At 40.9% G+C, this 24,922-nt stretch overlaps 1 protein-coding gene and 1 long non-coding RNA gene across 4 annotated transcripts in view; one reads left to right on the forward strand and one right to left on the reverse strand.

Moving 5' to 3' along the window:
• Positions 1 to 9,124, forward strand: part of Colgalt1 (collagen beta(1-O)galactosyltransferase 1) — a 19,341-nt gene extending 10,217 nt beyond the window's left edge. Inside the window, exons 12-13 of one of the 3 annotated variants that reach the window (XR_015447594.1) lie at positions 29 to 5,164; positions 6,904 to 9,124. Coding sequence is in view for 1 of the 3 variants with exons in the window: in XM_004873208.4 (XP_004873265.1) it covers positions 29 to 296 (268 nt within the window). In the remaining 2 variants the exon portion in view is untranslated. Of the gene's footprint in view, positions 1 to 28 lie in introns of all 3 variants that reach the window. The other 2 variants (XR_015447595.1, XM_004873208.4) reach the window with 2 other exon arrangements.
• LOC147821143 (uncharacterized) lies at positions 6,958 to 24,537 on the reverse strand. Its single transcript, XR_015447623.1, has 2 exons — positions 21,512 to 24,537; positions 6,958 to 20,543 (listed from the first exon to the last, which is right to left on the reverse strand). It is a non-coding gene; the product is annotated as an uncharacterized LOC147821143 (long non-coding RNA).
• Positions 24,538 to 24,922: the final 385 nt, after the last annotated feature.

The raw sequence follows: 24,922 nt of genomic DNA on the forward strand, positions 1-24,922 counted from the left end.
CTGCGCTCACCGCCATCCCTGCCCCCAGCTCCGAATACAGGGCGCACTTCTCGCCCCGGGACCTGCGCGCCTTCTCCGTGGAGCCCCTGCTCATCTACCCCACGCACTACACGGGGGACGACGGCTACGTGAGCGACACGGAGACCTCAGTGGTGTGGAACAACGAGCGCGTGAAGACGGACTGGGACCGCGCCAAGTCCCAGAAGATGCGGCGGCAGCAGGCGCTGAGCCGCGAGGCCGAGAACGCGGACGTGCTGCAGTCCCCGCTGGACAGCGCCGCGCGGGACGAGCTCTGAGCCCTCCGCACCCAGAGCTCGTGCTGGTCGGGCTCGCGGTCAGGCACCGGGGACGCTCAGTTGTCTTCAGAGCCCACGTATGTATTGGGGGCTTTGGGGCCGCCCTTCTGGGTTCTGCGGATGGAGCCCGCGCTTCCGTGTGCTCCTGAGACAGCTCCAGCACCCGCCCCTGCCGTGCGCCGGTGCCCACGCGGGGAGACTCCCAACTCGAGGCGTCTGGAGGGAGCCGCTGCGTGTCGGGGCCGGCTCAGGTGAGGCCTCTGCCCAGTGGGGCCTTGGGAGGCTGGGCCACGCTGGGTGCTGTCCCCGCCTGGGGTCCCCGCAGGCAGATGGGACGTCAGAGCCTTCGAGGCCCCATGCCCGGACTGCTGGAGCCTGGATGACTTGCTGTAGGGAACAGGGGAAGGGGACGTTACCAGAACCTGTGCAGTGAGTCCTAGTCTCCTGCGAGCCACGGCAGCACACGGCAAATTACAGGAAAGGTAAGAAAATGAGACTGAGAAGCTGAGCCTTGGGTGTGATCAGTGCTGCTCTGGGCGGCAAAGACAAAAGCCCCCCTAGCTTGCAGCACCTTTTATTCAGTACTCAGTACATTGGGAGAAACAAATGTAACAAGTGAAATATAGAGTTCAGTACCTCACATTGGGATAAACAAGGGGTAACAAAAGGCTGGGGGCCATGGAAATCTAAGAGATGAAGATTTGCTTCCTCCCTGGCATCTCCCGCAGGTGATTACAGCATCCGGGGATCACTGAGGTCCCAGCTGTGGCCAGAGGCCAAAATGCAATTATGTCTGGAATGTCCTAGCTGGGCTGTAGGCAGGAGAGCTAGGCCTACTCGAGTGATTTTTCCCTAAAATTATGTAGCATTGCTCCCGACATATCTCCCTTTTGGTTTTATGGGAAGGTGTTTTTAGGAAAAGTGAGCACATCCAACAATAGCTTGACCCTATATATTGTGAGGGTCTATAGTGTTTGACTGGCTTAGCTGTCTATAAGCATAATTTCTATTAATTGGGGCTGTAAAAGGATGAAAAAATCAAATAATAAATTAATTTTTTTAAAACAGTGTTGGCTAAAAAAACCCTTAAAACTTTTGCTGAACTCAAATAGCTATTGTCTTATATAGTTATATTTTTCTACTGGATGTTCAAGACCAAGTTACAGTGAGATCTATATTAAATAAAGTCAATCTCTTGCTATCTAACAAGGTCAATTAAGTCTCCACAGGCACTGTCTTGGAACCATGCATAGAGCCTCTTAGCTCTTCTGTCAGGGTCAGCCATCAGGATATGTCATGGCCTTGCTTGACCATGTTGCTTCCTGTGAAAGCATGGGAGATTTTTTCCTCCAGGTGACATTCCTTTGACACACTTTTTGTTGGACCTTTACTGTTTTGGTGTTCAGCAACCTCCCTGGCTCAGGAGTTTGGGTGACTCACCAAAAATGCAGGATCTTGGAGATGGTTCCCTCATGTCCTGGATCTTATTGTTGTAGTTGACCTTGGAGGGCCAGGGCCAAAATATTGGCTGCCTTTTTAGCCCAGATACCTCTTCAGTTTTGGTCTCTAAACTTTGGTTGTTGAACACCCAGAAGAGAAGATCAATAACGTTAGCATTGTAAGAGGAGTAGTGAACTCAACTATTATAATTTTACCTGGATAAGCATTTTGGAATAAAAATATAGTTAAACTGTTATTATTGCCAATGATAGTTGCTGTTGTGGCTGGATCCCTGAGTAGCTATCTTTTTATAGGACGTCATCTAAGGAAAATAAATCAGCATACAAGTGTGCCTATTATCATAGGTGGCTGGAGCATAAGAGAAGGGCAAATATCTGAATCAAAAGGTTATTACCATAAACAATGTTAGAAGACCCATACAATTAGAGGGCATGAATACATTTTGTACACCAGAAAAGGAGCGGTAATAAATATTATAGTTATATAAAACATTATGTTCTTCAATGTAGTTTGCTACCAAAAGCATCTTTCCAATAACTCTTTTGTTTATACCACAGAAGTTAATCTTTTGAAGATGACCGATGTAGACATACCACAATAACAATATTGAGTGTTTAAATGTCAATGATAACCAATGTAATTAATTTATAGCATATTTAGAATTTAAACTTCAATGATAACCAATGTAATCAATTTATAATAACATATTGAGACAATATTTGTTGTGGTGTGTCTCCCATAAGATTATGAAAATTACTAGGGGGTCCCTTTAGTGAATTAAGACCAGAATGATTATTTTCTGGGTGGCCACTTCTTTATTCACCAAAGGGAGTACCCACAGTCTCTATTCACTTTGACAAATAAGATGAATACATATATCTTCTTATTTTACAACTGCTTATTGCAATTTGATTATTGTATGTGGGTGACAATACACATTACTTTTATAAAATAAATCTCGGTGGCACTTTGATCAATTAGGAACCTGGGAAGGAAGGCATGCTTTTAATTTAATAACATTTATCTGTAAGCCAATTTAATAATAGGTGAATATCTTTCAAGAAAAAAATTTTTTTTTCAAAAGGTGAAAATGGAAAGTGAAAAAAGTGAGCTCAACCGTACAGACAAATATATAAGACAATTTATAAAATTAGAGTGCACTCATATATTTGGCCAAATTGAATTGTAATATCCTTTTTATGATTATTAGATATATAATTGTATGACTGGTCAAAAACTTTGGAATAGTCAATTAACAGAGATCTCTTGAAATTACAATCAGAAGGAATGAAAGCGCTTTTATACCTGTAAATATTAAAGGAGCATTTTGAAGTTGTCCCCCACCTATATAAATTTTTTACCATAAATCTATAATTATCATTCCGCTGGGGGCATCATCTCAGTCCTGGACTCTGCCATGGATCTGTTCATTGTCGCTGGTGAGGTGGGTGCCTGAGGTGCAGCTGGCTCATCGCTTTCAGCCAGGGTGCTATCACTCATTCTGTGAGATGTTGGTGGCTCCACCAGCGTGACCCACGGTCTCATGTTCCGGGAAGGCAGCCCCAAGGTTTTTTCATTATCTGTTAGGACACACGGGAAACCTCTCCCCCAAGTTATTAAGGCAGCGGGGCCATTCCACTTACCTGTTTGGACATCTTTCCAAAGGACTTGTGGCTTTTGAGTCTTAACCATGCCATCCGTTTGCCAGTGGAGCATAGCAGGTGGTTGTGTGGAACCTGCTACAGGATTCAAAAAATTGAGTACAAACCCAGCTAGATCTAAATGAGCTTGTGGAGGCAGCTGATTTCCTTGTGATTGTTTAAGCAATTGATGTTTGAGGGTGGCAAGGGCCCTTTCTACTATGGCTTGTCCTTGTGGATTATACGGGATACCAGTACTATGCTTAACATGCCAAATAAGAAAGAATTTTTGGATAAATTTATTAACATATGATGGACCATTGTCAGTTTTAATATTTTTGGGCACTCCCATGGCAGCAAAGGCAGACAAGCAGTGCCGTTGAACACGGTGACCTTTCTCACCAGAGTGACACGTGGCATGTATCATGTGTGAAAATGTATCTATAGACATGTACAAATCAAGACTTTCCAAAAGAGGGGACATGTGTCACATCCATCTGCCAAATCATATTGGCGGCTAGGCCTCGAGGGTTAGTTCCCTCAGGGGGAATGGGCCGTGGAATCTGCTGGCAACTAGGACAAGCCACAACTGTCTGTCGTGCCTGAGCTCGAGATAGCTGAAAATCATGTTGTAGTACCTTGGAGTTCTGATGGAAATAACTATGTGATTCCTTAGCCGATCAAAAGCAGCAAGGTATCTGGCGAAGCCCAAGCGACCTCCAAGGCTGCTGACAAAGTTCCAGCTGGGGGAAAAGGAGAGGGGAACACATCTTACCCTCATGTGTTATTTTTTCTTGCCATAATGTTTAAAATTGTTACTCTGGTCACAGGAGTCATTGTGTTTGTGACTAACAACAAACTCTCCATGAGCCTAATTGGCAATGATGTATTGAAATCTGATCTGGCTCACAAGTCCCAAATTCCAGTTTCTCTTAGTTCTATTGCCACATCCACTTCTAAAGAAACATCTCCTAAAACCCCCTCTGTTTTCCCACTACTATGACTCCCCCCCTTATTGCTGACCTTCTTATTACTAAAGGGGTCTTATGAAGAGGTTGAAAGGACAGACTTTAGATGTAAGAAATAGTGGAAAATAAGAAACGGAAAGTTGGGACAGGTAAATGCATTAAGGGGGCAAGTTATTCAATATTTCTCACAGTGCTGAAAATATCTCCTGCTCGTGAGCGATGAACCCAAATGACAGTCAGTTAAGATGAATAGAGGTATAGAGAGGTAGAGAGCTAATAGCAAACTATATTAACTGTTGTGCAGTTTCTCAAGGGCCAGCTGGTGACAAGTTTGACATTTAATTAAGTCTTGCTTGTACCCCCGCTGATATGGAGATTTTAATTAAGTTACCCTCTGGGGATTTTGATTAAGTTACATTCTGTTCTACCTAGGTATGGGAAAATAAGGGGACAATTGTGATTTTTAAGAAATGTATTCATGATGTTCAATGAAGTGAATCAGCTTAGAGAAGCATACTGTTTAGTAAAAATAACCTTACCTCACTAGATGTTGCTAAGGCAACCTAAAATGTAAACACGTTCCGCCCAATGCCTCCTAGCTACTGCTTAAAGATATAAAAATAAATCGGACCCTGAGACTTCTCAGAGGGAACCTGAACATTGCTTGCGAAGGTTCCTTTCTCACTCGCCAGCCAGGGACCTCTCCCCTTCCTACCCTACATCCACTGCAGCTGGTCTGCGGCAGGAATCCTATAAGCTGATCTGCTTGTGCATTGCCATAGGAAAGTGGCCCAGGAAGGTTCGTATGTGATTGAATATGTCCAATATAAAAGGGAGCAGTTCTTTGACATAGGGCCTTTAGTAATCTTAAAAACAGGTTTAATAATTTGGGTTCTAAGGTAGAGCGGACCATAGCTCCTTCCAATCTTTGAGTCAAACAAACTGCATAAAAGGAATCACTTAAACTATTGAGAGCTTGGGAGGGAAAGTTTTCGATCACAAACAAAATGGCTAGCAACTCTGACTGCTGAGCAGAGAGACCAGGTGTAGGCAACACACAACTAAAGGAAGCTCTCCAAATTGCTGCTTGGCCCTTAGAGGAGCCATCAGTGAACTAGGTTGAGGCACCTTGCAATGGCTGAAATTGAGTAATCTTGGGGAGAATAAACTCATGTTGTGAAAAAAGCTGAAACAGAGGGTCACTAGGGTAATGATTATCTATGTGTCCAGTGAAATCTGCAAAGGCTACTTCTCAATATGAAGCAGTCTGTAGCAGCATCTGCATTTGATCCCTATCATTTGGGATAATGATGAAATGAGGGTCAGCACCAAATAATTGTCAGGTACGATTACGTCCCAAGGAAACTATTTTTGCAATTTGTTCTAGATATAATTGTAGAGATTTCACTAACTGGTTAGATAAGAACAACCATTCCATGGGAAAGACCCGTTTCTCATACCATTGCCCTATTAAGCCTGTAGGTGAGTGGGGGGTGTTAAGCACAAACAAATGAACTGGATAATTAGAGTTGATATGAAAAACCTGATGGTTATGGATGCCTTGTTCTATTAATTGTACCTCCAGAGTTAATTTTTGAGGGGAATTAAGATCAGAATCTCCCTGTAATATTTTGTACAAATTCTGCAATTGAAAAGTTGCTGTCCCTATCTTAGGCCTAATCCAATTAATATCACCTAATAATTTTTGAAAATCATTTAATGTTTTTAATTTGTCTGTCCTAAACTGTATCTTTTGTGGCTCAACCGATCGTTCTGATAACAAGGTACCCAGGTAAATATAAGGCTCAGATAGTTGAACTTTTTTAGGTGCTATGCACAATCCAAAACGCACTAAATCCTTCTTTGCAACAGCAAAGGCCTGTAAAAGTAGCTGTTGTGTATTCGCAGAGATTAGTATGTCATCCATATAATGTGTTAAATAATACAGTAGGAAATAACTTACGAGTAGCTTGAAGAGCCTGTGCTACAAAAAGCTGACACAGTGTGGGGCTGTTAGCCATTCCGTGAGGCAACACAGTCCCCTGAAAGCGCTTCATCGGTTCTTTAAAATTCGTGCTAGGTACCGAAAAGGCAAATCGAGGTCGGTCACTTGGCCGCAAAGGAATGTTAAAGAAGCAGTCTTTTAAATCTATAATTCTAAGCGGCCACTTCTGGGGGATTGCCTCTGGGTTTGGTAAGCCAGGGTGCAGTGCCCCCATTGGAATGAGGCTTGCAGTAACTGCATGTAAGTCCCGGAGCAAACGCCATTTGCCTGACCTTTTAGGAATAACAAAGATAGATGTGTTCCAAGGGCCCACAGATGGTTCTAAATGCCCCTTGTCAACTTGTCCTAATATGAGTTATTGTAGAATGGTTAGTTTCTCCTGTGGTAGGGGCCATTGATTAACCCAAATGGGATCATTTGATTTCCATTGTAAAGGCAAGGCTGCCTTGGGCAGAGAAACTTCAGTAGCCCCAACTAAAAATGTTGATCATATCCAATTCCAAAGCGCTTATTTTTTTGTTTCTGTTCTCTAGGCTGTGTTGTTCCCTGAAGTTGCTTGCCCAATCCTTTTCCTGGTTCATATCCCATTTTAGACATCATCTGTTGGCTCGGTGAAGTTTCAGGGGGCAAAGTAGTCACTACAATTCTGCATTCTTCCAACAAATCTCTGCCCCATAAGTTTACAGGTATGGGAGCTATGTAAGGACAAATATATCCCAATTGACCATCAGGCCCTTCATAAGGCAGAGGAATGGAGCTTTGCAAAACTTGTTGGGGGGCGCCAAGGCCTACCAGAGAAGTTTTAGTTGTTTTTTTCCCCCAAGATGATGACCAAAAACATGTGCCAATCACGGACACATCCGCGCCTGTGTCTATCAATCCTGTAAAGAATTTGGCATTCAATTTAATTTTGCACATGGGGTGGTTTTTGGAAATCTCTTGGGTGAAATAAATCTCTTGAGGAATTTCTGGCTGAGGATCCTCTTGGGAATTTTTAAGGCTAACATTATTTAATTGTGGTTTAGGCAAGAGCAACAATTGTGCAATATAATCTTGTTCTATTACCCAAGGCCCTGTGGAGCTAACAGGAACTCACAATTCCGAGGTACAATCAGAATCAACAATAGCTGGAATAACAGTAATGCCTTTCAAAGTTAGAATTTTCCAAGTCTCAAGCCAATGGTTCCGGGGGGTGGGGGGGGTCCATGAATTCCTGTGGGGACAGATGCCGGAGTCTCACCTCCCAGCAGGTGACCTCTCTGTGCAGCAGGAAGATCTATTCCTGAGCTCCCAGTGTTCCCCTGACGAGGGAAGAAATGTCCCTCCGGACACCCATGTTGTCTGATTTTGTACTTGTGCACGGGTCTGAACCGGGTACCGCTGACTCAGGGGGACTGGGGGCCCCTGGCCCTGATCCCCTATTGTTTCCGAGCCTGGGGAAGGGCTTCATTTCTGTTTCCCGGCTGCAGTGCACCATCCCTGTCATATTTGGAGCAGCAATCTTTAGCCCAGTGAGTGCCTTTTCGGCATTGAGGGCAAAGGCCAGGCGGTAACTTATTTTCTCTGGATGCCTGACTCAGTGGCTCTGGGTCAGCTTGTAAAGCCACTTTTATTTTGCAGTCTTTTCTGAGATGCCCCAGTTTTCCACAATTAAAACATTTTAAATCACTGTGTGTACCGCGTAAATGTTGAGAGATGGCTTGAGCCATCAGAGCCAAATTGTATGAAGGAGACCCAATATTCTGGCATACCTTAGTATATGCTCCAAGATCTTTAGAGGAGTGAACAGGATTTATTGCCTGTTTGCAATCCATATTGGCATTTTCATAGGCTAGCTGTAAAATCAGGATGTCTGCTGCCTGGGAATTAGAAATCTGTCTCCTAACAGTTTGTTGTAATCTTGCTACAAATTCTGTGTAAGTCTCCACTGGCCCTTGCATGATTTGAGTAAAAGATTTCATTGGCGCACCCTCAACTGGCACAGAAGCCCAAGCCCTCCGAAGGAGGTCCTCTAGCTGGTGGAAGAGTAACGCTGGGCAACAGGCCTGCCTGCTTAAATCCAAAAAGTCACCTGTGCCCAGTAACATGTCGATAGTAACTTCTCTCGACTGAGCATCTCCCTGAGCATTCTTATGAGCCTGTTCCCTGATTAAAGAACGAAGTTACACCTTGTGGAGAACACTTCAAAATAAGATGGAATTGTGTAACCCTAAGTGTGCTGTAACCCCCTAAAGTGTGCTGTGACTTTAAGAGTGCTGTGAGTGATGTGTAACCATAAGATATGAAGGTAGAACCTTAAGCAGTATGGAATTGATAAGGGTGTGCCCCGAAATGGACAGTGTGATAAGTCTGAACCAATACCACAAATGCCCAGTTAGAATAGTATAAAAGGAGCTGAAGACCTCAAGCAAGTCGACGATCCGTCCCACTGACCAGTCCACTAGTCAGTCTGTTGATCTGACCACCGACCGGGACACCTGCACCTGATCCCGCTGGGAGGAGGAGATCGCCGCCGACCAGAGGAGACCAGAGGACGAGGCCAGTGGAGAGAGGGACAGCCTAGCACCGACTCGATGCCCTTCGTCTACGGATCGGACCCCCTGACCCGACGGGAGGAAACATCGCGCTCCCATAAGGACTTGCGCAGTACAGGTACAGGGACGTGGTAATTGGCAGACTTAATATTGTCTTATTTAATATCGTGTGATAATTGTATTGAAGTGAATTATAATAATATAAGTGTGTGAACTGCCATCCGAGTCTGAGTCCTCTTTACCTGCGGTGCCTGCTCACGACAGCTGGCCTAGTCGGCAGGATTCTGTTTAATATAACAGGATTCAACAGGATTATTCACTGGGGCTTCCCACGCAAACTTGGTAGCTCAGGTCGGAGGTTAAACTTAAGGATAGAACCATTTGGGAATCAATAAGAGAAGGGAGTATTTGGGAAGGACAACTCTGGACCAAAACTTCCAACTCAAATCAACACCCAAATAGAAGAGCCAGCATGGTGTAAGGCAACTCTGGAGCTCTAATCAAGAGCAGAGAAGGAGGAAGGGCCGCGCACCATTCTGGACTCTAAGCTTAGCTCAGAATAGAGTAGGAAAAAAAAGGGGGGTGGGGAGTCTCAGCATGGTGTAAGCCAACTCTGGAGCTTCGGCACAGAAGGAGGAAGAGCCACGCACCATTCTGGACTCCCTAGAAAAAACTTTTGTAGTATTACTAGCAGCAACCATAATCTCATTTGGAATTGGAATCGGCACAGTAGCCGCAAGAGGATACAGACTAATATATGTGTCTATATATTTTCTCATACTCATATTCTATAGCATCCTAAATTATTGGAATCACCTCTGAATACTCCGAAAACCACAAAATGCTGGCTAAATTTAAGAAACTAACAATCAAACCAAAACCAGAGACTGTGAGTGCAGACGACAATGACCGATGGCAAAGAACAAAAAGACCGTTAAGGAAAAATGTAGATATAAGGAAATAGATATAAAGGCTACATTAACAGATCCTAATGTGATACAACCCATATTAGAAAGAGCTTCACAACCTGAGGTCCCAAGCATATTGCTGAAAACAGTAGACGATATAGACAATGATAGAATGAAAGGGAAAGCCATGGCTCAGAAAGTAATAGGAAGGTACAAGGATACTAACCCATTTAAGCAGCTAGCTGAACATGAGGGCCCACCAGACCCACCCAGAAACAATTGGGAGGTTTTTCCGGTCACTAAGACTAGCATTAATACTCCAAGTAGACTTATAAACCCACCAGTGGAAGGAGGTTCCGAAATAAGAGAGGAAATTAGATCTCTTAAGGGAACAGAGTTAACTCAAATAAGACAAGAATTTGCACAGAATGGTAAGGGGGACGCCTCATACTTACGTGCAATGTGGGATAAAGGAGCAGATACTATAATGTTAACAAGTGGAGAAATGACTAGAATCAAAAATATAATAGAGAATCCTAATGTACAGGAAAATCTACTACAGTTCATAGGACACAATCAAGGTAAGACATATTCACTAATGGATTGGTATGCATATGCGATACAAATGACATATCCTACAATAGACCTCACAAAATGGGAAGCAGAGACAAAATGGAACACATGGGATCAAGGAATAGATTTAAGTCAGGACATTAGGAGTAATAGGAATGGTATATTCGAGAGCACTTACACCACATGAAACAATATTAACACCAGGTTTCAAGAAAATTATCCTAAAGGGAGCACCAAACCATTTAAAAATAATAATACTACTAAGACCAAACGTATAGTCAGCTAGAACAATTGGAGACATGATAAATTTTCTAAAGGAAAACAGAATTAGAAAAAACAAATGTCATGAGCTTTGCCACAGATAATGTGACAGAAAACAACATGAGAAAGAAAAAGGGAACATTCAGTAGATTCAATAGATTTAACAATGTACAACCAATGAGAAATGAGAACAGACAACTAAATATGAACAACCAACAATTTCAAAATGAGACAAGACAAAGAAGATACCAACCCACATATCGCTATCCAAACAGATACCAAGGAAACAACAACAGAGGCCCAACTGTTTTAGGGAAAGGAGGTCTGGGCAGACAGTGGCCCAGACAGCCCAGACAGAATCCATACTTCAACCAACCCCACAGATTCTACCAACCAAGGATCCAAGGCTGTGGATTAGGACACCGATAATACTACACAAGAAACCCATACCAACAGCATGGCTAGTAGATACAAGGAGTGACATTAGCATATTTAAAGACATAATATTACCAAAGATACATAACACAAAAAACATGATACGAATACAAGGAATTACAGGGAACATAACTACACTATACAAAATAAGGGCAAAATTAGAGATATACGACAAAACAATAGAATGCAACATGTATAATGGAAATGTATCACACAATATATTAGGCATGGATATAATACCTAAGATATGGAACCATTGGGAATACATAAGAAATTGCATAAAACCAGAACACGTATGCCTAACACAAGTAAAAATAGATCCTATACAATTACCTCAAATACCAAACTCTTTCACAAGCCAATACCCAATCAAGGGTGGATTACAAGACATTACAGACACAATAACACTATTACAAGAGGAAGACGTGATAGAACATACATCAAGCTTTAACTATAACAGCCCCATATGGCCGGTAAAGAAACCATCAGGCACATGGAGACTAATAATAGATTACAGAAACATCAATAAATTAACTCCAAATATGCCAGGAAGTTTGCCAGAACTAGAAGATATCACAAAGAAAATTAACACATTTGCACCATCATTTCTAGCAACAATTGACCTAAAAAATATGTTTTTCTGTATGCCATTACATGAGGATTCCAGGGAAATGACAGCATTCACATGGGATAATAAACAATATAGATTTAAAAGATTACCACAAGGATACAAGAATAGCCCAATAATAGCACATAATGCATTACAATTCACATTAAATAAAATGCCAAAGGACAAAGACATACTTATATTATCATATGTGGATGATATATTGGTAGGAGGAAAGCAGAAAAACAAAGTCAAAAACACAGACAAATTAGTACAAATATTAAGACAGGATGGACGGACAGTTAATGATGATAAAGTACAACAGCCTAGCACATCAGTCAAATTTCTAGGTATACAATAGACTACTGAGGGACCTACAATCCCACAAACAGAATTAGATAAAATATAAATAATTAAGGACCCTACAAATAAAAAGGAATTACAACAACTGTTAGGCCTTTTTAATTTCTGGAGAAATCATATTCCATATATCCAAAACATTATGAAACCCTTACATAATATCACTAAGAAAGCACCCAAATTTAGATGGACAGAAAATGAAAAACAGATACTAAACAGCCTTAAAGAATTATGCAAGACATATAAATCACTAAATTACCCCAAACAGGGAGATATAATAGTCCTAGATATCTTATTCCACCAAGAATATGGAAATTGGAACCTATTTATAAAAAATAATACAGAATTAAGACCTGTAGGCTTTTTCTGTAAAAAATTCCCATGGTCAGACCATAAATATTCAATACTTGAAAAGACAATATGGACAACCTATGAAGCAATTCGGACATGTAGCAGTTTACTAACTGACAAACCCATAATCTTTAGATCTAAGGTGCCTATCCTCTGGTGGATACCATCAGACCTAAGGGAAACAGCCACGAGACCGCTGGATATGAAAGTCGTACCCTGGAAATGGTTCTTGGAGTCAGGCCTGAGCAGAGGGACGGTGGTAGCAAAGGGGTTGCTGCCTTCTCCATCCCAAAGTGCTCTGATGCACCAGGGGATGGACCCAGAACCCTGTGACACGATAAGTGCAACAGAGGAGCTGGGAAAACCTATAATCTCCCCGCCGGATATGATCACCCTACCCCAAAAGAGGCATGCACTTGGACAATGGGGACCACCTATATATGATAACTCCTTGCCTAATGCATGGTTCACGGCTGGATCTGCGTCACAAAAAGGCAGAACCATACACTGGAAAGCGGTGGCTTATAGACCTGGGGATGGTACGGTAAAAACTAAGGAAGGTACATCAAAATCTGCTCAACATGCAGAAGTATTAGCAGTAGCAGTGGCATGTGAACAATCAAAATTGGAAAAACAAGAAAAAATATATATATTCACAGATTCATGGGTCGTAGCCAATGGTATAACCATGTGGGCATCCAAATGGAAGGAAAATTCTTGGAAAATCAATGATAAACCAATATGGTCTAAAGAAGACTGGGAAACTATAGAATCAGCCTCCAGACAAACGAAAATATATGTAACTCGGGGCCGGGGATTTAGCTCAGTGGTTTTGCCACCTGCTGTGCAAGCACAAGGACCCGAGTTCGATCCCCGGTACCAGAAAAAAAAAAAAAAAAAAAAAAAAAAGAAAGAAAATATATGTAACCCATGTCTCAGCACATACTAGAAAGAAAGATATTACATCAACGCTAAATGATAAGGTAGATAAATTCAGTAAGATATTCACAATATCACAAACAGTTACACCTCTTAAACTCAGAAGACAGTGGAAAGCACAGCGTACAGAACGTGATAGGAACACAAAAAGAAATCAACATAAACAACTAACAACCAAAGTAAAAGGTACCTGGGAAGTCATACCAAAACAACAAGCAAGATTAACCAACAAACATATCCTACAAATCCATAAGATGTTAGGACACTTAGGAACCCATCCCACATTTAAATGGATCCAGGATAGGCATTTACCATCAACATGGCACTCAGTAAAAAATGCAATGAAACCATGTAAAAATTGTCCTTCTAATAAATTAAAATTCAACCAAAAAAGAGTTGGAGAACCCATATATAGACCAGGATTTAATAGGCTAGTACAAATAGGCTTCATTAGACCACTAAAGGATAAATTAAGTCTATGTATGTGCACAGTGGTAGACACAACAACAGGTTTAGGACTAGCAAGACATGGAAAGTCACCCACCCCCAGACTAACAATACTTACAATACAAACATGGATAGCACAATATGGTCACCCACACATAACAGAATCTGACCAAGGAACACACTTCACATCAAAAATTGTACAAAAATTCACCAAAAGCAAAGGCATACTCTGGAACTTCCATTTATCATACAATCCAACAGCTAGTGGATCCATAGAAAGATTTAATGCACTATTAAAAACTACATTATATAGTACAACAGGCACCATAGCACACCAAATCACTGAAGCACTTCACATATTGAATAACAGACCAAGACCATATAGAGGTACACCCATAGAAGAAGCATTTGAGAATAAACACAAACCATACATAATTCAAATGACAACACCAGATAAGGAAATATCAAGGAACTATAAAGCCATATACAAAGACCATAAAAATAACATACACCCAACAGAAATATTAGCACAAGGCACACACAACACAGTATGGACCACAAATGACAAAGGTAAATTAAACCAAGTTAGACTAGATAGCATAGCATAAAAGATACAAATAGTAACTAGATTCCATCATGATTCCAGATGGAATGCAACCAAACAAGGATAACGATGACAAACTTTGTAACAAGACTCATCAGGATTCTGAAGATCATGGTCATCACCATCATCATACTATACATATTAACATTCATAATCTGTCATAATACACACACAAGATCATTGCAAAACAATATGGAAGTGGACAAACCCCATGAACAACACAGCCAAAACAAAAAACTTCTTTGGATATCTGGCAAATCACACAATATGTATCATAGGTTATTACCTATAATGACATTAATAATAACTGGAACATCTACTGCTAATAGTACAGTACTAGACTACAAACCCCAAACCAGTACAAATACTACAACCACAACCACGACAGGCACTACAACAAATCCTATCGAAACAGTAAAGTTCAAATATCCAGTGAAGGAAACACACAACATCACAGGAAAAATATTAAGATATTGGGACCATCATACGCTATTAAATACACATTATGGAGGTCACGACTTCTTCTAGAAATATCAATATTGCAAAAAAAACAATCAATAGATACAACCCTTCTTGCACTCCATGGAACAATGCAGTACACAAGTTACAAGCAATGTCACATCTACATAAACAAGTAGAAGGAGAAGACATCATGATACAAGATGAAAACAATCCAATCAGATGCTCAGGGAACTTATTATGGAGACAGGCAACACAAGCTAGAGCCATATACAATATATGGTGGAATGAAGAAGAACTCAAACAAACTACAGCCCTATACAGATTAGAAGAACAGTTCTACTATATGGTAGAACCACCACAAACAACACTCACATGCGATATGGGAATAACAACCAGATTTCTATCAGCATTCTTTGCACCATGGATAGGACAACAAAGAGAAGACACAACACAAGATTACGAATATGAATATGATTATAACACACAATGACACAACACAAGAGCATGGAGATGCTGAGGATTCAACACCTACCACTACACCACAACCTATAAAAACATGCTTCAGGAATGGACCAACGCAACTGAACTCTACAGAATGTAAACCACATGTAACTCCATTGATAAATGTTGCATCGTTACCTTCATTGATACCACCATATGGAAATATATGTCCAAAGAACATCATAGAGAAATATCCAAATGATACAATATTATGTGCAGCAGGATTTCCAAATCTACCATATTACAACAAATTAGGAATATTGAATGAACCAGGGCAATCTATAAACTTCAGCTTACCACCATTACCAAAAATAATAACCATTTTAAGATTAGGAATAGAACACTACAGACCACCTATTGTGTTGATAGACCTAATACAAAGCCACTACCACAATTTTCAACACCTAGAAGAGCACAACTTAAATATAATAATAGATGCCTTTATCAAACAATGATATGTAATATAGTAAACTTATTCAAAAATATTGTCAATACCACTAATATGACCCACATAAAACATACAAACCAAATAGGAGTTATATGCTATGAATCACTAAAAATCAACCCATCAGCACCAACAGAGCTTAAAAATATAAATGAAGACATCAATGCAACAATACCAGAAATCAACATACAGATACATCCCAAGATTACATATATAAATGTCCCAAGTACATTTGAGATACCACAAAAACAGATGGTAAGAAGACCTCATATATCAACATATCTGTCAACAGTAATTACCAATAACACAAAGGAAGGATTCTCAATGTGGTCATGGGACAGTACAATTCTTAGGGTACCAGTTTATATAACAAACAGAAATACACTCAATGTTACATTATTTAAACATAACACATACCTAGAGACACAACCCATAAACTCAAGAACGCTCAACTTCATCATAAATGGCAAACAAATATCACAGAATTTAGCTTGGTTTAATCGCACACATAAAGGAACACTAACAAAAAGTTTCTCAATAACATCTTGGTGGTTTTAACATAACCAACCAAAAACCCTTATCTGAAATGACATGGAGTATGAAATTTGGACATAAGTTTCCAAGTATGCAATTTGACACCATGGAATTATAATGATACAATTAACTTCCCAATACCATTAGATGCAAATACAACCTTACATAATATAACATTTACTCAAACCAATATAACTTCATGGTATCAAGGATGGAAAATCAATTATACATTCCCACAAATTGCTTTAAATAACACACACATACCAGGACTCATTACCAGATCAGATGTTGAAAACTTTACTACACCACGATACTCATTAGATGAATGGTCACACAAGAATTTACATTGGTGGAGAACATGGAATACGGAAGCTAAGGGTATAAATGAAATCAACCACAGCAACCTACTATATATATTCTCCATGATATTACCACATCCAATAACAAAGAAATGGACAAGAGGAGACTTCATAGCACACAGACCACTACTAAATGCATCAGTAATGACAATGCTAGATCAAGAAAACTGGGATAACATATACCACTTCCCAATAAATAGGAAAAGATGTAGTGATAACCAACACTCCAATGAACCATGCATGAATAGAGGGGACCTAGAAGATGGTAGATTTCTCACAGCACATTATATAACAGGATACATACTACCTCCAACAAATATAACAGCTATGGTTAGAGATGCACCATGGTCAGTTCCAGACCTGACTACCCCAGCTCATCTCGTACTATCACCACAAATTCAACTTTTGGAAATACATCTAAACTTACAGGACATAATTACTAAACAATGTGAAAATGATTTCACACACCCACTGTACACATATACTATAGGACAACAAAACTGAAGAAGAAAACCGTTACAAATTGCAGCAAGACTACCATTTGTAGCAGGAGCAGCAATAGGAGCACTTATTGCATCAGCTGCAGTATGAGAACAAGCTGTAAGAATTGACCAACTACAACACTTAACCCAAGATCAAGCACAAGCAATACATGCCATATCAGAAAACTTAGGAGTATTGCAAACAGTAACACAACATATATCAGAAGAACAAGGATTGATAATAGAACAACTTAAACAACATGAGGAGACAAGCACCCTAAGAAATACCCTAATATCATCAACACAATCAATTTATGAAACTTTACAATGCAGCAAACATACAAGACTATTGGATCTAATTTATAGGGATTTGGACATTTTATTCACAACAGGACAAGGAACAGAAACTTCATTTTATAAGACAATACTAAACCCAAATAGAGATTCAATAAGTACATCAGGAATTTGCACCATAAATGTTATTCAAATAAGCCTCGTAAATGCAATGGAAGCATACAATGCTATCAACATACCTAAAAAATATAATGATGAATGGATAATCCTCATAGAACAACATATATGGGCATCAATTAATGGAACATATATAATGGCGAAGCCCGACTGACCTCCAATGCTGCTTGACAAAGTTCCAGCTGGGGGAAAAGTAGGGAGGAACACATCGTACCCTCGTGTTTTATTTTTTCTTGCCCTAATGTTTACAATTGTTACTCTGGTCACAGGAATCACTGTGTTTGTGACTAACAACATATTCTCCACGAGGCAAATTGGCAATGATGTATTGAAATCTGATCTGGCTCACAAGTCCCAAATCCCAGTTTCTCTTAGTTCTATTGCCACATCCACTTCTAAAGAAACCTCTCCTGAAACTCCCTCTGTTTTCCCACTACTATGACTCCTCCTTATTGCTGACATTCTTATTACTAAAGGGGTCTTATGAAGAGGTTGAAAGGACAGACTTTAGACGTAAGAAATAGTGGAAAATGGGAAATAGAAAGTTAAGACAGATAAATACACTAAGGAGGCAAGTTACTCAGTTTTTCTCAAAGTGCTGTAAACATCTCCTGCTCATGGACCATGAACCCAAATAACACTTAGGCATGATGAATAGAGGTATAGAAAAATAGAGAGCTAATAGCAAACTATATTAACCATTGTGCAGTTTCTCAAGGGCCAACTGGCGACCACAAGTTTGACATTTAATTAATTAAATCTTGCTTGTACCCCCGCTGATATAGAGATTTTGATTAAGTTACCTTCTGTTCTGCTTAGGTGTGGGTAAATAAGGGGACAATTGTAATTTTTAAAATGTATTCATGATGTTCAATGAAATGAATCAGCTTAGGAAAAATATACTCTGTTTAGCAAAAAATAACCTTTACTTCTATAGAAATTGCTAAGGCAACCTAAAATGTAAACATGTTCCGCCCAATGCCTCCTAGCTATTGCTTGAAGATATAAAAATAAATCAGACCCTGAGACTTCTCAGAGGGAACCTGAACGTTGCTTGTGAAGGTTCTTTTCTCACTCACCGGCCCGAGACCTCTCCCCTTCCTACCCTGCATCGACTGCAGCTGGTCTGCGGCAGATAATGTGAGTCAAGCAAGGTGAGGCATTAACCAGATTTTTCTGTGAATCTTGTAACCGCCTCTGATTGAGACGCTTACAGATTCAGGGGATGGAATGTGGAGAACACTTTGAAATAAGATGGAATTGTGTAACCCTAAGTGTGCTGTAACCCCCTAAAGTGTGCTGTGACTTTAAGAGTGCTGTGAGTGATGTGTAACCATAAGATATGAAGGTAGAACCTTAAGCAGTATGGAATTGATAAGGGTGTGCCCCGAAATGGACAGTGTGATAAGTCTGAACCAATACCACAAATGCCCAGTTAGAATAGTATAAAAGGAGCTGAAGACCTCAAGCAAGTCGACGATCCGTCCCACTGACCAGTCCACTAGTCAGTCTGCTGATCTGACCACCGACCGGGACACCTGCACCTGATCCCGCTGGGAGGAGGAGATCGCCGCCGACCAGAGGAGACCAGAGGACGAGGCCAGTGGAGAGAGGGACAGCCTAGCACCGACTCGATGCCCTTCGTCTACGGATCGGACCCCCTGACCCGACGGGAGGAAACATCGCGCTCCCATAAGGACTTGCGCAGTACAGGTACAGGGACGTGGTAATTGGCAGACTTAATATTGTCTTATTTAATATCGTGTGATAATTGTATTGAAGTGAATTATAATAATATAAGTGTGTGAACTGCCATCCGAGTCTGAGTCCTCTTTACCCGCAGTACCCGCTCGCGACACACCTCAAAGTGGAGATACTGAGTGGGGGACAGGCACGTTTTCGCAAGGTGAAAAACGCCATGAGGAACCAGAGAGTAAGTCTGAAGTACATAGTCCAACAAACCCACTGTAAAGGGGCTTTGGACGCCATTAGTTCGCACGCTCTGCCTGAGCTCCTTCAGGATGTTAAAATCAAATGAGGCGTGAACGTACATGTCCACCTCTGGGTCATCAGGATGAGGCAAAACTGAGACAGGACAGCACAAAGGGTCTCCCACTGCCTTGTTCGATGTCACAGCCTTTGGCGGGGTACGGCGATAGGGAGGGAATGGCCCCAGAAGAGGGGCAGCTGGACCTCTGTGAGATGGCTGAGGGGCTAGAGAGTTAGGGTCCTCCTCAGCGCGCTGTGGTGGTGGAGCAGAAGCCGCAGTGAGATGAAAGCAAACCGGAGAAGCCGAACAAGCGGAAGCCTGGACAGGAGGGCGGGTGCGGGGAGGGGTAGCCGAGGTCTCCTGAACTGACTGAGAGAATCTGAGAGCAGAGCAGACTGAGGGCCAAGTGGGGAGCATTCGGGGGGGAGAGATCACCCCTTCGCCCAGCCTCACGGAGAGCGGTACCTACACGTTCCCATGCTAGTAAGTTAGTTGTCCCTTCCCGGGGGAAAAGATGGGACGTACATCTGTATGTCTTTTAACAAATCTATCACAGGACCCTTAGGTACTGGGTACATAGCTTGCTTTAACAGCGACTTAAGTAATTTGGCAAAGTTACGCTGCTCTGATGACAGAGACTGACCCATAGTTGTAACTCAGCAAAGATAGAAAATTACCCCCAGCTGGACACTCTTACCACCAGTGTCCCTCGTCCGAGTCCAGAAATCGTCCTGGGAGATCCGTGTGTTGTCTCTTTTACTCCGAGTTTGTCTCACAGGCGAGTTCACTTGTGGATCCGATTCACATCCACATTGGGCGCCAAATGTAGGGAACAGGGGAAGGGGGCGTTACCAGAACCTGTGCAGTGAGTCCTGGTCTCCTGCGAGCCTTGGAAGCACACAGCGAATTACTGGAAAGGTAGAAAAATGAGACTGAGAAGAAGCTGAGCCTTGGGTGTGATCAGTGCTGCTCTGGGCGGCAAAGACAAAAGCCCCCCTAGCTTGCAGCACTTTTTATTCAGTACTCAGTACATTGGGAGAAACAAATGTAACAAGTGAAATATAGAGTTCAGTACCTCACATTGGGATAGACAAGGGGTAACAAAAGGCTGGGGGCCATGGAAATCTAAGAGATGAAGATTTGCTTCCTCCCTGGCATCTCCCGCAGGTGATTACAGCATCCGGGGATCACTGAGGTCCCAGCTGTGGCCAGAGGCCAAAATGCAATTATGTCTGGAATGTCCTAGCTGGGCTGTAGGCAGGAGAGCTAGGCCTACTCGAGTGATTTTTCCCTAAAATTATGTAGCATTGCTCCCGACATATCTCCCTTTTGGTTTTATGGGAAGGTGTTTTTAGGAAAAGTGAGCACATCCAACAATAGCTTGACCCTATATATTGTGAGGGTCTATAGTGTTTGACTGGCTTAGCTGTCTATAAGCATAATTTCTATTAATTGGGGCTGTAAAAGGATGAAAAATCAAATAATAAATTAATTTTTTTAAAACAGTGTTGGCTAAAAAAACCCTTAAAACTTTTGCTGAACTCAAATAGCTATTGTCTTATATAGTTATATTTTTCTACTGGATGTTCAAGACCAAGTTACAGTGAGATCTATATTAAATAAAGTCAATCTCTTGCTATCTAACAAGGTCAATTAAGTCTCCACAGGCACTGTCTTGGAACCATGCATAGAGCCTCTTAGCTCTTCTGTCAGGGTCAGCCATCAGGATATGTCATGGCCTTGCTTGACCATGTTGCTTCCTGTGAAAGCATGGGAGATTTTTTCCTCCAGGTGACATTCCTTTGGCACACTTTTTGTTGGACCTTTACTGTTTTGGCTTTCAGCAACCTCCCTGGCTCAGGAGTTTGGGTGACTCACCAAAAATGCAGGATCTTGGAGATGGTTCCCTCATGTCCTGGATCTTATTGTTGTAGTTGACCTTGGAGGGCCAGGGCCAAAATATTGGCTGCCTTTTTAGCCCAGATACCTCTTCAGTTTTGGTCTCTAAACTTTGGTTGTTGAACACCCAGAAGAGAAGATCAATAACGTTAGCATTGTAAGAGGAGTAGTGAACTCAACTATTATAATTTTACCTGGATAAGCATTTTGGAATAAAAATATAGTTAAACTGTTATTATTGCCAATGATAGTTGCTGTTGTGGCTGGATCCCTGAGTAGCTATCTTTTTATAGGACGTCATCTAAGGAAAATAAATCAGCATACAAGTGTGCCTATTATCATAGGTGGCTGGAGCATAAGAGAAGGGCAAATATCTGAATCAAAAGGTTATTACCATAAACAATGTTAGAAGACCCATACAATTAGAGGGCATGAATACATTTTGTACACCAGAAAAGGAGCAGTAATAAATATTATAGTTATATAAAACATTATGTTCTTCAATGTAGTTTGGTACCAAAAGCATCTTTGCAATAACTCTTTTGTTTATACCACAGAAGTTAATCTTTTGAAGATGACCGATGTAGACATACCACAATAACAATATTGAATGTTTAAATGTCAATGATAACCAATGTAATTAATTTATAACATATTTAGAATTTAAACTTCAATGATAACCAATGTAATCAATTTATAATAACATATTGAGACAATATTTGTTGTGGTGTGTCTCCCATAAGATTATGAAAATTACTAGGGGGTCCCTTTAGTGAATTAAGACCAGAATAATTATTTTCTGGGTGGCCACTTCTTTATTCACCAAAGGGAGTACCCACAGTCTCTATTTACTTTGACAAATAAGATGAATACATATATCTTCTTATTTTACAACTGCTTATTGCAATTTGATTATTGCATGTGGGTGACAATACACATTACTTTTATAAAATAAATCTCGGTGGCACTTTGATCAATTAGGAACCTGGGAAGGAAGGCATGCTTTTAATTTAATAACATTTATCTGTAAGCCAATTTAATAATAGGTGAATATATTTTAAGAAAAAAAGTTTTTTTTCAAAAGGTGAAAATGAAAAGTGAAAAGAATTGAGCTCAACCGTACAAACAGACAAATATATAAGACAATTTATAAAATTAGAGTGCACTCATATATTTGGCCAAATTGAATTGTAATATCCTTTTTATGATTATTAGATATATAATTGTATGACTGGTCAAAAACTTTGGAATAGTCAATTAACAGAGATCTCTTGAAATTACAATCAGAAGGAATGAAAGCGCTTTTATACCTGTAAATATTAAAGGAGCATTTTGAAGTTGTCCCCCACCTATATAAATTTTTTACCATAAATCTATAATTATCATCCCTCTGGGGGCATCATCTCAGTCCTGGACCCTGCCATGGATCTGTTCATTGTCGCTGGTGAGGTGGGTCCCTGAGGTGCAGCTGGCTCATCGCTTTCAGCCAGGGTGCTATCACTCATTCTGTGAGATGTTGGTGGCTCCACCAGCGTGACCCACGGTCTCATGTTCCGGGAAGGCAGCCCCAAGGTTTTCTCTTATCTGTTAGGACACAGGGGAAACCTCTCCCCCAAGTTATTAAGGCAGCGGGGCCATTCCACTTACCTGTTTGGACATCTTTCTAAAGGACTTGTGGTTTTTGAGTCTTAACCATGCCATCCGTTTGCCAGTGGAGCATAGCAGGTGGTTGTGTGGAACCTGCTACAGGATTCAAAAAATTGAGTACAAACCCAGCTAGATCTAAATGAGCTTGTGGAGGCAGCTGATTTCCTTGTGATTGTTTAAGCAATTGATGTTTGAGGGTGGCAAGGGCCCTTTCTACTATGGCTTGTCCTTGTGGATTATACGGGATACCAGTACTATGCTTAACATGCCAAATAAGAAAGAATTTTTGGATAAATTTATTAACATATGATGGACCATTGTCAGTTTTAATATTTTTGGGCACTCCCATGGCAGCAAAGGCAGACAAGCAGTGCCGTTGAACACGGTGACCTTTCTCACCAGAGTGACACGTGGCATGTATCATGTGTGAAAATGTATCTATAGAGACATGTACAAATCAAGACTTTCCAAAAGAGGGGACATGTGTCACATCCATCTGCCAAATCATATTGGCGGCTAGGCCTCGAGGGTTAGTTCCCTCAGGGGGAATGGGCCGTGGAATCTGCTGGCAACTAGGACAAGCCATAACTATCTGTCATGCCTGAGCTCGAGACAGCTGAAAATCATGTTGTAGTGCCTTGAAGTTCTGATGGAAATAACTATGTGATTCCTTAGCCTGATCAAAAGCAGCAAGGAATCCTATAAGCTGATCTGCTTGTGCATTGCCATAGGAAAGTGGCCCAGGAAGGTTCGTATGTGATTGAATATGTCCAATATAAAAGGGAGCAGTTCTTTGACATAGGGCCTTTAGTAATCTTAAAAACAGGTTTAATAATTTGGGTTCTAAGGTAGAGCGGACCATAGCTCCTTCCAATCTTTGAGTCAAACAAACTGCATAAAAGGAATCACTTAAACTATTGAGAGCTTGGGAGGGAAAGTTTTGATCACAAATAAAATGGCTAGCAACTCTGACTGCTGAGCAGAGAGACCAGGTGTAGGCAACACACAACTAAAGGAAGCTCTCCAAATTGCTGCTTGGCCCTTAGAGGAGCCATCAGTGAACTAGGTTGAGGCACCTTGCAATGGCTGAAATTGAGTAATCTTGGGGAGAATAAACTCATGTTGTGAAAAAAGCTGAAACAGAGGGTCACTAGGGTAATGATTATCTATGTGTCCAGTGAAATCTGCAAAGGCTACTTCTCAATATGAAGCAGTCTGTAGCAGCATCTGCATTTGATCCCTATCATTTGGGATAATGATGAAATGAGGGTCAGCACCAAATAATTGTCAGGTACGATTACGTCCCAAGGAAACTATTTTTGCAATTTGTTCTAGATATAATTGTAGAGATTTCACTAACTGGTTAGATAAAACAACCATTCCATGGGAAAGACCCGTTTCTCATACCATTGCCCTATTAAGTCTGTAGGTGAGTGGGGGGTGTTAAGCACAAACAAATGAACTGGATAATTAGAGTTGATATGAAAAACCTGATGGTTATGGATGCCTTGTTCTATTAATTGTACCTCCAGAGTTAATTTTTGAGGGGAATTAAGATCAGAATCTCCCTGTAATATTTTGTACAAATTCTGCAATTGAAAAGTTGCTGTCCCTATCTTAGGCCTAATCCAATTAATATCACCTAATAATTTTTGAAAATCATTTAATGTTTTTAATTTGTCTGTCCTAAACTGTATCTTTTGTGGTTCAACCGATCGTTCTGATAACAAGGTACCCAGGTAA

This window comes from Heterocephalus glaber, unplaced genomic scaffold (genome assembly GCF_053883595.1).
Source record: "Heterocephalus glaber isolate CG9 unplaced genomic scaffold, H.glaber_assembly_v1.0 deba00001761, whole genome shotgun sequence".
Taxonomy (NCBI): domain Eukaryota; kingdom Metazoa; phylum Chordata; class Mammalia; order Rodentia; family Bathyergidae; genus Heterocephalus; species Heterocephalus glaber.